Consider the following 17,630-nt stretch of genomic DNA (forward strand, 5'->3'; position numbering starts at 1 on the left):
AAACATATCAAAATGGGTATCAAATCTCTGATTTCCCATGTTGAATAATTCATTTCAGTTGAGATAACAGTTGCAATTTAGCTATTTTCCTTAATCATTTAAGAATACATAAAAATACACCAGAAAAGTAATGATTATTTTCCAGGGATTTCTCTTTCCCAGTTGTGTTAGAGATAGTAATTCTACTGTATTTGTCAAAAAAAAAAAAAGAATGAAAGAAAAAAAAATAGCCTTGAAATAATTATAAACACTGCACGAATAAACATAAGTACAAGGAAGTATCATAAAATCGGACATTAAAATAACTGGAGCCTACAGAACATATCCTCTAAAAAAAAGGGGGGGGGAGTAATTATAACCCTAAGAAGAAAACAAAATCCTCTTCATCAATCAAAACTATAAGTAATAGCACTGTGAATAGTTTTATGACTCTTGTTGATTGATTACCATCATTAACTGAACCAATTTCAAATGACTATATTGCAGGATGATTAAAATGCATCACAGAGGCATGGTCATGGAATTATCCATTCCTTGGTATATTCACAAATTCAATTTGAGAAAAAAAAGAAAAGTCAATGATTTCCTCTTTGTCTCCCTGCTTCTCCTCTTCCTCGCTCCAACTCATTCTCCAAAATCTTAAGCCTGGATATTTTTTTGGACACAAGTCTGATATTTCCCTTGCTTTAAATTCTTCACTGCTTTCTCACTGATTTCAGAATAAAGTCCAAACTTCTTAGCATGTCATACAAATATTTCTCTGCTAATTTCTCCAGACTCCATTTCACTAGACCTCCAATATACAGAACAACTTGTAGCACCTCAAATTCCCATCTTCTCTCTCACACCTGTGTCCCTCCTCATCCCTTTCCCTTTGCCTTGAACTTGACAGTGTCCACCATCCTCTGTCCTATTCTGGTACCAAATGCGAGTCTCCCTGCTATGCAGACATCTTTCCCAAGCCGTCCTATGGACACTATTTGGCCCTTCTCTTACTCTCCTGAACATCTCTGCAACACCACCTGCCATGTTGAGGACTTGTTTACTTCTGATCCCTGGTGTTTGGCACAACTCCTGGGTTATCATGTGTGATCAAGAAATGTTGGTTAATGTGACAACACTCATGTAGAAGTGAATAAAGGAATGTCTGTCTCATGTCAAGATAACACAGAAACTAGTAAGGGAACGAGTATGTAGGTTGTATACCCTTTATTTCCACCCTTCTCTCATTCACTATGATTGTAAGAATCTTATTTGGATTTTATTCTCAAATACTGAATCTGAACTATGAGAAGCTTAATATCACAACAGCATTGTGCTATCACTTGTACAAAAGTAAGCCTTTTGCCATTGCCACTTTCCCGAATTACGGTGATTGATGTTCACTATAATTCGTAAAAAATGGTCAGGCTGTCCTAGCTTTACAACGTGCTTTTCGACAATCTCATTTTAGCAGCAATCTGCTTAGAATGTTTACTTATTTGATAAATTGATTTGGATTTATTCAGAACAATCAACTAGAAATCATACCAGGGTAAATAAAGGTGAATGAATATGCTTGTGACATACACCTTCTATTACCTCAAATGTCCAACAAATAGGTGTACTAAACACACAGTAAGCAGTGTGATATTTTCATGCAAAATACTTAGAAGGAAGGTTATTTTTTAAGCTTATTTTTATTAAAAAATTTTTTTAACGTTTATTTTTTGAGAGACAAAGAGACAGCGTGAGTGGGGGAGGGGCAGAGAGAGAGGGAGACACAGAATCTGAAGCAGGCTCCTGGCTCTGAATTGTCAGCACAAAGCCCGATGTGGGGCTCAAACTCATGAGCTGTGAGATCATGACCTGAGTTGAAGTTGGACAATTAACTGACTGAGCCACCCAGGCGCTCCAAGTTTATTTTTATTTATTTTGAGACAGAGATAGAAAGCAAGCGGAGGAAGTGTAGAGAGACAGGGAGACAAAATCTCAAGCAGGCCCCATGCTGTCAGTGCAGAGCTGGATGCAGCACTTGAACTCATAAACTGTGAGATCATGACCTGAGCTGATATCAAGAGTTGGATGCTTAACCAACTGAGCCACCCAGGCTCCCCAGAAGGAAGGTTATTTTTATGTGTACAGAAGAATTATGGCTGATACTGCTACCTTTCACTGCTATCTGTGTTTTACTCTTCTGTACAAGTAAGTAGCTGAACTACATTTTCTACTCTTTTTATTTAGGTGGGGCTATGTGATTAAGAACTAGGCTCTGGCCAAGGGAATGTGAGCTGAAGGTGCAGGCTAATTCCAGCCCAGCCCATTACATCTTCCCATATGCAATCTTTTTTTTTCCTCAACACTGAGAACCTAGATTAGGGCAGGACCACAGGATAGAAAGAGTCTGGAGTTTCTGAATGAAACAGAAGCCCTACAACCAGCTACAGTGGACTATGAAGTGATAAATTTTTATTTTGTTAAACCACTGAGATTTGGATGTTCCTCTTTTACAGGGCCTAACACTACTTACTTAACTGATACAAAAATTGATTCCAAAAATGGGTGCTGCCATTAAAAAAAAAAAAAAAGCGCTAAAATATGTGACATTGACTTAGTGGTCAGGTGATGGCAGCAAGGTAACATTGGAAGGCTGGAAAGTCTTGCTAGGTCATGGTAAACATTTGATACAACAGTTCCCATGATAACTTGCAAGGCAAACTACCTGCTATTGAATGTAAGCTTGGGGGGGCCATGGTTGGAAAGAGTCAGAATGAAGGTATATATTTTCTACAATTTATTGCCTTTAGTAAGTAATCATAAGAAAGAGATGAGTTTAGATGAAAATAGGCTGATTTACAAGTAAAAATGAAACGAAGTATAAAGAGAAAAATTGAAAAAGTTGTTTTTAGACCCCAAATAATAGAAAACAAGATTGAAAAAACCTTTGACCAGCACAATCCCATTAAAACAACCTAAAGGCAAATGTCAGATTAGCCTTCCCACACAACTGTATGGTACCTGTCATTATATTAAAAGGGAGAAGCAAAGAAGTAAGTCATGCTTGAGGAGTATAAGAAAGAACATTGGTATGTTTGTTGGCACCTGGAAGACTACTAACTTTTTGAGACTATTAAGTTTTAAGCTGGTTGACATACTTGGTCTTGCACCAGCACAAAGCAAGATATGAAAGCTTTGCAATATCCAAGGAGGGCAGTCTACTTCACACCCATTTCATACATGGCTATAGAGGATAAAGAACTTCTCAGATGGTGGAGACAGTGGTTACAGAGAACAATTTACAAGAGGATTCTCCCCAAATAGTGAAGTTCTACTCAAGGAACTTTCCAACCCTCCAACTAAGTGGCCTTCATAAAGTCTGTCCCTGTGGATTTCAGAATTGCTATGGGCAAGAAACTGCTATGTGTCTCCCATGCTCTTATTTTTGGTCATTATCTGTTGGATATGTATGAAGTGGTAGGCAGATTTATATTTCAAAGGGCTATAAGGAAACACATTTGCAGTCAAATGCTCTACCACTCAGCTATACCCTCAGGAAACATACTGGGACCTGATAAAGGATTTCCTTCTATTCAGAGATCCTAGACTTGGAGTTGGATAAAGTGATTATATGGGACTCTGGGCTGTTTCCAGAAAGCAAGCAGAAAAGATAAAGCTTGTTTTTCAGAGAACTGCTCCTCCCTAATCAGCTATTGTGTCTTTTCAGATCCCACTAACAAATCCACTAGCTGTCTCTGCAGAAGCCTGGACTCAAGGTCAAGTGATATGATTCCAGCCTATGAATAAACAAGACCCTGCATTCCTTTCCTGAGATAAGGAGGCTAAGACTTCTTCCAGTTTATACCAACTCTCAGAGCATGCCAGTAGCCCCTTCCCCTTGTCCTAAGATAACTTCCAGACATCAGGAGCTGAATTTTGACTCATTCTGATGTTAAGTCTCTACCATAAAGTGAACATGGAAGATGTGTTACCTATATGTTTGCTCAATGCCCATGCTCCATCTTTCCTTATAAATAGTCATAAGTTTCCCTGTCCTTTTCATCACTATGTATATAATCTCTACCCCTATGATTGTAAAAATCTTGTTCTCTCCCACGTTAGGAAGAAAGGAGTATTTGAGGCTTGCCCTCCTGTCTCTTCCTTTGGCTACCTCTGGAATAAACACTTTTCTTGCTGATACCTGAAGTCTCAGTGATTGGCTTTGCTGCACGTTAGGCAGATGAACTTGGGTTTGTTTACAAAGAGAGTTAGTAACACTAGATGGGAAAAAAGGTCCAGTGCCTTAATAACTGTGTAGTATTGAGACACCACTCTCCATCACTGACCCCTATTAGCTTATAAGAGCAAGATATAAGATTCTATTATGTTAAGTCACTGATATATGGGGTTTATCTGTTTAGAGCTATTTACATTAACAAACAAAAAAATTAAGCCAAATCATACTATGGTTACATTGTTTGCTAAAATAAATTTTTCATGCATGATTTAAGGCCATTAAATAAAGGACTTCATTGATATTTAGTTTTTAAAAATACTTTTAAAATCTAATTTGCAAAATATCTCATCAAGTGATTGACAGTTTATTCAAGAAATGATTCTTCACAGAGTTAATACTAAAAATAGAATTCTAAGAACTTACACTGGTTATATTCTACTTTATCATTTTATTAGAATTTAGTGACATTTAAATTTTTTAAGTTTATTTACTTATTTTGAGAGAGAGAGAGAGAAAGAGAGGCAGAGAGAGAGAGAGAGAGAGAGAGAGAATCCCAAGCAGCCCCACCCAATGCCCCAATGTGGGGCTCAAACTCACTAAACCATGAGATCATGACCTGAGCCAAAATCAAGAGTCAGACATTTAACTGACTGAGCCACCTGAGAGCCCCAGTGACATTTAAAATGGTATTCACAGATATATTTTAGATAGATCATTTTTATTCTTTTATCTGTCTCACCTATTTTAATTAATAACAATGACAAAATAAAAAAGTCCTATTATGCATATTGTTTGCCTTGCCATTCAGCAGTTGTTTTTCCTTCAAAACTGAGTGATGATAAAATACTCTTATAGAAACATAAAGTCTTAGAATTGGAAGGGACCTTGTCCAGTCTTTCCTTGAATACAAGAATCCCAGCTACAAATGTGACTGATGACAGATGGTCATGCAGACAGGATGTAGACGTAGCTAGAATACTTTCAACTCAGCACTTCAAAATTAAATTTAGTATTTGTTGAACACATATACTGTGTGATGTAGTATTTTATTTTGGATAAATTATAAAATGTATGTTATAAAACTATTCTGCTTCCTCTGAATCTTTAGAGCTATAATAGCTAGTCTCTATTTCACAGATAGCCCTTCCAAGCATATATACAGTTCTGAATATATTTAGTCATTGGCACAATTATATCTCTGAGGTCATTAAAGATGCAATCAGCAAACTTTATCAATTATTTTTCAATGACAGAATTTTTAAAGGATATGCTTCCACAAGTAAACAATAAAAAGGAAGGATTTTTTTCTTTTTACAGTACATGTTTAAAAGGAATGACTATAGGGGTGCCTGGGTGAATCAGTTGGTTGAATGTCTGAGTCTTGATTTCAGCTCAGGTCATGATCCCAAGGTCATGAGATTGAGCCCCAGGTTGGGCTCAGCACTGAGCATGAAGCATGCTTAAGATTCTCTCTCTTTCCCTTTGCTCCTCTCCCCCACTCACTATGCTCTCTCTCTAAAAAAATAAAAAGGGGCTCCTGGGTGGCTCAGTGGGAAAAGCATCTGACTTTGGCTCAGGTCATGATCTCACAATTGGTGAGTTCAAGCCCCAGGTCAGGTTCTGTGCTGATAGCTCAGAGCCTGGACCCTGCTTCAGATTCTGTGTCTCCTTCCCTCTCTGCCTTTCCCCCACTCATGCTCTCTCTGTCTCTCAAAAATAAATAAACATTAAAAAAATTAAAAAATAAAAAAAATTTTAAAATGCAAGGAATTATTAGTTACCTACATGTCCCTGGATTATCAATTAAAGCTTTTCTTCAATTACCATATTATTTGATAAGTCACTGATTATAGAAGTTTTATAAGCAAGTAAAAAAGATAAGCAAAGTGAAGTGTTAACACCTACAATGTAACTAAAATACTTGAGGAACAATGAAAAAACCTTCACCCCTTAGTTTAAAAACAGTTAATAAGGGTTTAATGTGACAAGTGACTTCAAAACTTGCAATTATCCTGCTAAGGCATGTCGTCACCAACTGAGAAAAAGATGGCAGATACAGGGGTGTAGTAGGTGTTGTGAATCCTTGTTCCTCTCCTCAACACCACATTCCGTTCAATTCTCTGTCAGGGTGTGGAAAAGTCCATTGTCTGGGTTGGCAAGTTTAACAAAAACTGTAGAACCAACCCAAGTACTATATTTCCCCATGATCCACTCTTTTTGCCTTCTGCCTTTCTGCCAAGCTTGCTATTTTTTCCATTTCCATTAATACTCTGTTACTTTTTAAAGGAAGACAGGACTTTTTCTTAATAAAAGATTTGTGCTACTTTGCAGAGTGAATGAATTCTCCAGTTGGTATACTTTTCCTTTTCTGAAACACATTCATGCATTCAACAATATTTACTGGATGTCTATTATGTACTAGGTATTGGGGATTTAGCAAAGCATAAAATTAAGTTCCTACTCCTAAGGAGCTTTCGTTCTAGGGGAGGTAAACTGCCAATAAAGTGGAGGATAATATGTTACATGGTGATAGGTGCATGAAACAACATAAAGCCCTTGGTAAAGGGATGGTGGTCAGAGGGGCCTACTATTTTAGATAGGATATGGACAGAAAGCCTGCCCTGTAAGGAAACATTTGAAAAGGGACCTGAAGCAACGAGGAAGCATTTCAGGCAAAGGAAGCAGCAAATGCAGAGGCCCTGAAGAATTCTAGTGTGGGTGGAATGACTAGAAAGTGAATGGGAGGAGATGAAATCAGAACTTGTTGAAACAACAGATCACATGGGACCGTACAGACCCTTGGTAAAGACCTGGGTTTTTCTTTAAGTGAGTTAAAACAGAAAAGCAAATGAATAAATAGACTAAAATGGTGTAAGGTTGCTTTGTCTGATGTCAAAAGATCAGTCTTTATTAGAGAATACACCAACACCTAAAAATTGGATGTACTCAAAGGGCCAATTATAAAAGGGCAACTATATTGTTTTCTTAAATTACTCCAAGTAATTTTTAAATTTAAGACTAGCTGGGCCGAAATATTTCGACAAAGGCAACCTAAAGGTTAATAATGCATGTAAAATGAATGTGAATTTTTGTACTTCTCATCTTTGTGTCTACACTACATCCTTTAAAATTTAGATTTCTGAACTATATATAACATAATATAATCAAATATAAATTATATTCAGAATCTGCTATGACTCCTGTTGATGTCAGTAATATAATAACATCAAATGAGATTTGGCAACCAATATTCATCACTACACTATCATATTTAAAATAATGAGAATTCATTAAATACTAATGGTTTGCTCAGCACATAATGAGACCATTATCATTGGAAGCTACTGGGGTAGGCAGAATTCTAAAATGTACCCTCGAGATTTCTCATCTCAATCCCAGACTGTGAATATTGTATCTCATATACGTGACCATGTAGCTTATATGACAAAAGGGATTTTGCAGATGTAATTAGGTCTACTAATCAGTTGACTTTTGAGTTCATCAAAAGGGAGATTGGTAGGGTAGACCCATTCTGATCTAATTTCCTTTAAAAGCACAGTGTTTTCTCTACTTGGTAGCAGATAAATTCATTCCCCTTTCGAAAAACCATAGAGGGAGAAGTAACTCTAAGCCAATATAACAATTCTGCCATTCTCAAAGTGTGGCTTCTGGCTTTTGGTTCAGGACAGTCACTCTACTCCCCCTGCCCAGTTTTACTGGGATAAAATTGTGTAAGTTTTCAGATGTACAACATTATTTGATGTGTGTATACATTGTGAAATAATTATCATAGTAAGATTAGTTAACATGGTCTATCACCTCACATAGTTAACTTTGTGTGTGTGTGTGTGGTGAATATATTTAAGATCTATTCTCTTAGTAAATTTCAAGCATACAATATTACTAACTATAGTCATCATGCTGAACATAGATTCCCAGAAATTATTCATCTTATAACTAGAAGTTTATTCCCTTTGACCACCATCACCCATTTCCCCCATCCCAAGACAACCATTAAACTACTCTGTATTTCTGACATTAGTTTTTTCAGTTCCACATAGAAGCGAGATCACAGAGTATTTAAGACAGCCACTCTTGTTCTCTTCATTTCCCAACTGGAAAGAAGGTGGAAGAGGGTTAGAAAACAGCTGTGTATTTGTCTTAGGTGTACCACCCAGACGCTGCATTACCCAAAGTAGCACTTCTGCTTACACCTCATTGGCCAGAAAGTAGAACTAAGCTGCAAGGGAGGCTAGAAAATTCCAGCTGTTGCTATGAATCCTTTTGCACACAGAAAACATAGAAGTTCTATGATGAAAGATGGGGGTGGGGGAATGGATGTCAGTGGACAACTGGAAGTCTCTACTATAATCCCACAGATGAGCTCAGAACGGCATTGTGAATACTGAGTTATTCAAATTGTGACGAATTTTTTTTCCATGGAATTGTGTTAGGTAGATAGCTGTTGCATCAAAACTGTCCCCAATTAGTCCTAAATCTATTTTATAGACTCTCTACCTAGACCAAAAAAAAAAAAAAAAAAAGAAAAAAAAAAAAGAAAAAAGAAAAAAAAGAATAATTCCCCTTTTATGTAATAGTCTTTCAAATATTTGAATCAGATTGTCAACATCCCCCATAAGTTTCTAGGCTCAGTACTCTCTAGTCCCTCTCCTACTTTTCCCTATTTAACATTCCTAACTATCTTAAATGTTCTGGAATCATTTTCACTTGTCAAGGAATTTTTTAAAACATGGCCTTCCTCAAAGAACATAGTCCTCAGTGAAAGGCTTTTGGCTAGAAATGTGAGTTGGCAAAGAGGCCAAGGGAGTATTTAAGGTAAAGAACTAAATCAGGTTGTGTTTGCGGGAACAAATGAACATGGTATGCTCTTAAGAAATCTATGAAAATCACACACGCTAGAGTGGAAAAATTTTTGGAGAGGGGGTAATTAACAAGAGATACAATTATTCAATAGTGCATATGGCATCCATAAATGTAGAGTCTTCAAGATTACAGAATTATGACATAATCATATTAATATAAAGGAAGCAATGGAGGTAGTACATTGAAATCTACAGTCTAAACTATAAATACCTGCTTTTAAATGTGGATGTCAAAAAAGTAAAACAATGGATATGCATAGCTGTAGAAAGTATCACCTTTTAAAGTTGATAGATGGCTTTTCTTTAATTTCTTCATAAGGTTATAGCCTTAAAGACAAAGAAATTTTCATAATATATAAAATCGTACTTTAAAAACAAACACATCTTGTATTTAATATAAAAATAAATTGCCTAAAACATATTATATAAGAATAAACATGATATTTATGAATATTAAATATAAAATATTTTTAATATTAAATACTGTCCTCACACTGACATTTTCTTTAATCAAGAAGAGAGCACTTGCTAATAAACTTTATAATAAAGATGATTAAGTCATATATCGATATTCTTTTACATCTTATTTAATATAAGTTCTGATGTAAACAATACCCATGACATTTTAAGTATTCTACAAAAATTTATGTTACTGTGTGATAAAACTAATTAAAATCTCTCAGGGAGATCATTATTCTCTGCTTATAAATCTCCACATCCTCCCAGTATCAGGGAGCAAATGCTCAAGAAAAGATTATGACTGTGGTAAATTTACAAAAGCCATCATTTTCAGAGCTGGTGAGAATCTGTGCTACCAGGCACCAGAAAAGTGAATGAGTGGTGGGAAAGAAAAATAAGACTACAACAAGATACTACCTCTCTCTCTATATATATTAAAAAACAAAAACAAAAAACAAAACAAAACAAAAACCCAAAACAGAAAATAACAAGTGTTGGTGAGAATGTATACAAATTACAATTAGAACCCTTGTGTAATGTTGGAGGAAATGAAAAATGGTACAGTCACTGGGAAAAAGAGTGAGGCAATTCCTCAAAACATTAAAAATGGATCCAGCAATCTCATTTCTGGTTACATATCCAAAGGAAATAAAATCACTATTTCAAACTGATAGCTGCACGCCGTGTTCATAACAGCATTATTCATAGTAGCCAAAATGTGAAAACAGCTTAAGGTCTGTTATTAGATGAATGGACAAAGAAAATGTGGTATATACATACAGTGGAATATTACTGAGGCTTAAAAAAGAAGGTAATTGTACCATTGGTGACCTAATGGATAGGTCTAGAAGTTTAATGGATGGACCATTAAGCTAAGTGAAATTAGCTAGACACAGAAAGACAAATACTGCTGATCTCACATATCTGAAATCTAAGAAAGTCAAAATTACAGTAACAGAGAGTAGAATGCTGATTAGCAGGTGCTGGGGGCAGTGAGGCAAATGGGGAGATGCTGGTCAAAGGGTATATATAAACTATCTGTTACAAGGTGAGGAAGTTCTGGAAATCTAATGTATGTCATGATGACTACAATACATGAATATATTATACTATAAATAATACATAATAATACCTTAATAATGAGGTATTGTACACTTGAAATTTGCTGAGAAACTAGGTCTCGATTATTCTTACCAAAAAAAAAAAAAAAAAAGGTAAATATGTACGGTGGTGGATATACTAATTAACTTGATTGGGAAAATCATTTTATAATGTCTGATATGCAAAACATTACATTGCACACCTTAAACATACAAATTTTTATCAATTACACTTTAGTGAAGCTGGAAAAAATTTATTTTATGGAAAACAAACAAATCATAGTGATCTTAAGAGGCTAATCCAATAAACTAATCTGATCAAACAAAGAAAAATTAGGGGGGAAAAGTACACGAGTGGTAAATGTAACCAAGTACCCTTTTTTGCGATTGAGCAATAGTTTCTCTCTCCTTAATAACGTAGGCCGGTAAAACAACAGACCATTTAATGGCAATATGTGATATTAACATCACAGTAATATTGATAACTTAATATGAATGCTATCCTAAAGGAGACAAATGATTTGAAGCCCCAGTCATTAGTGCTTTCAATTTTTACTTTGTTTGGAATGAGATCTGATTTTTATTTTCTCTTAACATTTTTACACCTATGGGGCACCTGGATAGCTCAGTTGGTTAGGCAATAGACTCTTGGTCTCAGCTCAGGTCATGATCTCACAGTTCATGGGTTTGAGCCTCACATGGGGCTCTGCATTGACAGTGTGGAGATTGCTTGGGATTCTCTTTCTCCCTCTCTCTGGGATTCTCTCTCTTTCTCCCTCTCTCTCTCTCTGCCTCTACCCTGCTTGCACTCTCTCTCTCTCTTTCAATAAATAAATAAACAAAATTAAAAAAATTTTTACACCTACAATGTCTATTTAGAAAAGCAGTATAGAGATCAAAGGCCTTGCTCAAATTCTCTCAGTTCTGAAAAGCGCTTTATTTAAAAAATGAATTTCAGGGGCGCCTGGATGGCTCAGTCAGTTAAGTATCTGACTTCGGCTCAGGTCATGATCCTACGGTTCATGGGTTCGAGCCCCGTGTCGGGCTCTGTGCTGAAAGCTTAGAGCTTAGAGCGTGGAGCCTGCTTCAGATTCTGTCTCTCCCTCTCTCTCTGCCCCTCCTTATTCTGTCTTTTTTTGTCTCTCAAAAAATGAATAAATGTCAAAAAAAAAATGAATTTCAAACTCTTTGCCATCAATTTGTAATTGTGACAATTACTTCATAAATTCTGTTTACTTAACTCTCAAAACATGTGTGGAGCAAGTCTGACTTTATCTGGCTCTGTAGCCAGAATGAAATTTTAAAAGTATGAAAAATTAAAATGCTAGAGAAATGCAGGATGTGACTATCATTGCTATGTGGGTTTTTTTTTTCCCTTGCATAGCTGGAAAGAGAGTCTGCTTTTATTAATTTTTGCAAGTCTTACCCACCTATTTCTCTATTTTCCATGTTTTGTATCAAAGTACCCAGTTGGGTTTGCCTTACAGGGGACCTCAGCTAAATTTCAGTCCTTTGATCATGATCTGTTTTACTAAGAATATAATATGGGTCTTTGTTTTTTCTTCACTAAGGACCAGTAGTTCAAACTTCAAAGCAGCCTAGCACTGTCCTGGTTGTTGTTTTTATTAAAAAAGTTAACACATATTGCATGCTTACATTTGCCAGGCACTGTCCTTGTCATTTTACATGTCTCAACTCACCAAATGCTCAAAATAATTTTATACTGTGTTCTTTTATTATTTTGTATTATATATTCTATAATAACCGATGGTTGTAATTTTCATGAGCACCACTGTCATCTATATCAATACCAACATGGGACTTTGCCGGGCTGTTACGTTGCAGGACTCAGAGGATTCCTAGCACGGACCATGTTCTGGGGGTTGTGCAGAGGAACTGCTCAGTAAAATGCTCATGGATATTAATTTTTAACACTCGCGCACTTCGTGCTTTTCTGTGTCCCTTCTCACATCCCCGGTGTTCTGAGGAGTTCTGACTTATGTTGAAGATCAACTCTGCCAAAGGCATTACTTAGAGTTTCAGACGGGAGTGCAAATGGAAAATAGAATCTGTCTTAGGTGGGAACAAGGACTAGTATTTCAGAGGCAAAATAGCACAACAGAAGTCTTTTAATGAGGGAGTAATTTAGGGTATGCCTTGGGACTTCCTTGGGATAGTTGCCAGAACTATCTGCACAACCTGAACAAAGTAACTTAACGTGTACGCATAGAAAACAATAGCTACACTCTCTTATTTGTGTTTAGGAGGTAGTTCGGTATTTTTGGTAAGTAAAAAGCATGATTTCACAAAAGCCCAAAAGCTTTCACTGTTGAATGTAAGATTCCCTTGGAGAGCTTCTCAATGCTGAGTATGGTTTTACACAGGGAGTTTAATGGGCTTACCTAACTGCTTAAGCCTTTCCCATTTAATTACATTATTATTACGAAAGTATATAAAAATTATGAAGTCCAAATAATGTGATTTTCTCTTCACTACTGTCAGGGACACTGATTCTGTTTGCTATAGACACTGTATACTGTGACTAGGCTCTGCAGAAGCCAAAGAATGACATTCAAATTTTAGCAATATTGTCCTCCTAGGCTAGTGCTGGGTCTTTATTTTTATATTTCTTTTTTTTTTCTTTTTTTTTCTTTTTTTTTCACGTTTATTCATTTTTGAGACAGAGAGAGACAGCATGAATGGGGGAAGGTCAGAGAGAGAGGGAGACACAGAATCTGAAACAGGCTCCAGGCTGTGAGCTGTCAGCACAGAGCCCGACGCGGGGCTCGAACTCATGGACCGCGAGATCATGACCTGAGCCGAAGTCGGACGCCCACCGACTGAGCCACCCAGGTGCCCCTTTTTATATTTCAATTTACTTATTTTCTTCCAAGTTGTTTCACTGTAAATTTATTAAAGTAGTTTCTTCCAAGCTGAAGCAAATCTACCTTTCATGGATACTAAGAGCACTGAAGATTTATATTAATATTTATTCTTAAGCTAGAGCTTTCAACAATACCTTTCTGTTAACAGATATTGAGGCCTTTTGCTTTTTCTGAGCTGATTTACAAGTCTTCACAGAATAGCAACGTACCTTTTCTGAGTCATTTCAATCCTTCCTAACCTCTCCATTTCCATTTAGAAATGTGACAACTGATTTCTATTGTATTCAAATGATTGCTATCTCAAGAATTAATGAATATATTTTCCAAATGCTAATGTTTTAGTAAAATGAAAGTGCTCTTTTGCCCTTTAGCAATTTTGTGCATTAGATGTTGTAAAAATGATTTTTGGAGGTAGATTTATTGTATTTTATTTTTTTATTTTAGAGAGAGAGAGAGTGCCAGCAGGGGAGAGGGGAAGAAGGAGAGAGAATCTTAAGCAGGCTCCACTCTCAGCATGGAGCCCATCTTGGGGCTCAATCTCACAACCCTGGGATCATGACCTGAGCCGAAATCAAGAGTCAGATGCTCAAAAGACTGAGCCACCTAAGCTCCCCTGAAAGTCGGTGTTTTTTTTTTTTTAATTTTTTTTTCTTTTTTTCAACGTTTATTTTTATTTTTGGGACAGAGAGAGACAGAGCATGAACGGGGGAGGGGCAGAGAGAGAGGGAGACACAGAATCGGAAACAGGCTCCAGGCTCCGAGCCATCAGCCCAGAGCCTGACGCGGGGCTCGAACTCACGGACCGCGAGATCGTGACCTGGCCGAAGTCGGACGCTTAACTGACTGCGCCACCCAGGTGCCCCTGAAAGTCGGTGTTTTTGTTGTTGTTGTTGTTTATTTATTTATTTTGAGAGAGAGAGAGAAAGCACGAGCAGGGGAAGGGCAAAGAGAACAGATCCCAAGCAGGTCTCTTGCTGTCAGCACAGAGCCTACCTGATGCAAGGCTCAGACTCATGAACCATGCAATCAGGACCTGAGCAGAAATCGAGTCAGAAGCTTAACTGACTAAGCCACCCAGGTGACACTAGAAGTGGGTTTTTGAAAACAACTTGGCATCTTTATATGTTCATTTATTTGTTTCTCTACCTTCTAACCTCATTAAGGGAAACTACTTAAGATGTGATTAAATCCAATGGCTCAAAGAACGTTTTTTAGTAGCATTATCCAGAAGAGCTGAAACACACTGGACACTCTGGGTGGAAAGACAAAGAAGATTCCTTTCGTCTCTCTTTAACTTAGATTCTGTATTAGTTTTCCATTGCTGTGTAATAAATTACCATAAACAAAGTTATTTAAACAACACACATTTTTTATTTCAATGATTCTGTAGGTCAGGTTAGTCTCATTACCTCAAGGAAGGTTCCAGTTACTTTCAAAGGTCTCACCTGGTTAGGTCAGGTTCATCAAAGATCACATTCCTTTAATTAACTTAAAATCAGTTTATTAGAAACATCTACTAAATTTGCAAAAATCCCTTTAATTTCTGCCATATAACATATCATAATCACAGGAGTGATATCCCATCATACTCAAAGATTCCACCCATACTAAAGGGGAGAGAATTAATACAAAGGACACAGATTGTTACGGGTCAACTCAAAATTCTGTTTACACCACACGTATTAAATCCAGTTTTATTGAACCAGTTTCTTACATCCTATTTTCCAGACCTCATCACAGTTAGAGGCTCAAGGCACAAATAAATTACAGAATTACCAACTGTGAGGTCCTCTCTGGCATGGCACAGGTCACTTTCCCCAGGGACTTGTATTACTCTTCCTACCAATTATGCGGGACTTTTTTTTTTTTTTTTCAACGTTTATTTATTTTTTTGGGACAGAGAGAGACAGAGCATGAACGGGGGAGGGGCAGAGAGAGAGGGAGACACAGAATCGGAAACAGGCACCAGGCTCTGAGCCATCAGCCCAGAGCCTGACGTGGGGCTCGAACTCACGGACTGTGAGATCGTGACCTGGCTGAAGTCGGACGCTTAACCGACTGCGCCACCCAGGCGCCCCTATGCGGGACTTCTTAAAAGCAGTGTGTGCAATACTTTGTCTTCACAAGGCTATACACCAGATCCTACCATCCATCCCAAAGCATATACCTAATTGTACATCAGAGCATAGGAAGAAATAGAAATGTATCATAAGTTTGAAATTTCTGAAGTGATAGTACACATACTATTAAGCAATGGCAAATCTGAAATCTTATTTTTGCTAATAAAATTTTAAGAACAATTCCTTATTCTCTCGTGAAAAAATGAAATGTTATCTTGTTCAGTTTTTTGCATTGCTGATACTCCACATTGGTGTATTTCAAAAGTAAAAGTTACCATTTGACAGGTGTTGAGCTTCCACTCTACTCCACATGTGATGGAGTAAAAAGAAAAACCTACTGACTTCCTCTATGACATATATTATTCATAAAGAACATCTCTGTTTCTCTTTAATATATATATATTATATATATATTTATATATATATAAAATTTATTGTCAAGTTGGTTTCCATACAACACCCAGTGCTCATCCCAACAGGCGCCCTCCTCAATGCCCATCACCCGCTTTCCCCTCCCCCCCACCCTCCATCAACCCTCAGTTTGTTCTTAGTATTTAAAAGTCTCTTAGGGTTTGCCTCCTTCCCTCTCTGTAACTTTTGCCCCCCTTCCCCTCCCCGCTGGTCTTCTGTTAAGTTTCTTGGGAGCCACATATGAGTCAATGTCATTGAGTCACAATGGTGAAACTGAAATCAGTAAACCATTTTAAATACTCTGAAGTACAGATTGCTTTCTCTAGCTTTATTTTTTTGCCATTTTGAAAACAGATAATCATTCCTTTCCAGGATTGTTTTAATGATCCCAGAGTTCAATTCCAAAATTATTAAGGAAATAGGAGTATGATATTTAAGGACAAAATACAAGGTTTGTGTTTTTAAAAGTTAGAAAAAAAAGGTATGAGAAATATCCTCAACATCACAAAAGCAATTGCCTTTTTCAGTTCTTAGCAAGAACCCTGATTTTTCTCTCTGTGTGAGGCAGAATGGCCGCTGGCGCTGGAATAAATAGTAAAAAGACATAAAATGAGTAGACTGTCAACAACATAAGTTGGCAAAACTCTAAAGGCAAAAACTCCAAAGCTGAGTGCCAGAACCAATTAGAATATATAATACTAACTAAAAATAATGGGAAAAAAGTCCTTGCAGCTCTCATTCAGAAATATCCACCAACTTATGGGGCACCTGGGTGGATAAGTTGGCTAAAGGACCTACTCTTGATTTTGGCTCAGATCATGATCCCAGGGTCATGAGATCAAGTCCTGTATCTGGCTCCACACTGACAGCATGGAGCCTGCTTGGGATTGTCTCTCCCTCTCTGTCCCTCCTGTGTTCTTTCTCTTTCACAAGATAAATAAGTAAACTTAAAAAGAAAAAAGAAATATTCACTAATTTAACCAGTAACACTTCAGTTAATACCATGCTAATAATAATAATGTTGATGATGGTGGAAATATAGACATAACTTGTTTCATTGCACTTTGCAGATACTGCACATTTTATAAATTGAAGGTTTCTGGCAACCCTGCACTAAGCAAGTCCATTGGCACCATTTTTTCCAACAGCATAGGCTCACTTTGTGTCTCTGTGTCACATTTGGTACCTTTCACAGCATTTCAAAAATTTTCATTATTACTGTATTTATAGTTATGGTGATCTGTGATCAGTGATCTTTGATGTTATTATTGTAACTGTTTTGGGGGTGCCATGAACTGTGCCTATGTAAGATAGCAAACTTAAATGATAAATGTTGTGTGGGTTCTGACTGTTCTACTGCCTGGCCATTCCCCCATCTCTCTCCCTCTCTTCAAGCCTCCCTAATCCCTGAGACATAACAATATTGAAATTAGGCCAATAACCCTACAATGGCCTATACGTGTTCAAGTGAAAGGAAGAGTTGTGTGTCTCTTAATTTAAATCCAACGCTAGAGATGATTAAGCTTAGTGAGGAAGGGAAGTTGAAAGGTGACGCAGGC

At 37.0% G+C, this 17,630-nt stretch overlaps 1 protein-coding gene across 9 annotated transcripts in view; it reads right to left on the reverse strand.

Moving 5' to 3' along the window:
- Nucleotides 1–17,630, reverse strand: part of MCTP1 (multiple C2 and transmembrane domain containing 1) — a 531,315-nt gene that overhangs the window by 253,308 nt on the left and 260,377 nt on the right. Inside the window, exon 3 of one of the 9 annotated variants that reach the window (XM_047859263.1) lies at nt 9,373–9,423. The exons of the other annotated variants lie outside the window; for them this stretch is intronic. Coding sequence (XP_047715219.1) covers nt 9,373–9,423 — 51 coding nt within the window. The remainder of the gene's footprint in view (nt 1–9,372; nt 9,424–17,630) is intronic. 9 annotated transcript variants of the gene reach the window in all.

This window comes from Prionailurus viverrinus, chromosome A1 (genome assembly GCF_022837055.1).
Source record: "Prionailurus viverrinus isolate Anna chromosome A1, UM_Priviv_1.0, whole genome shotgun sequence".
NCBI classification, from domain to species: Eukaryota; Metazoa; Chordata; class Mammalia; order Carnivora; family Felidae; genus Prionailurus; species Prionailurus viverrinus.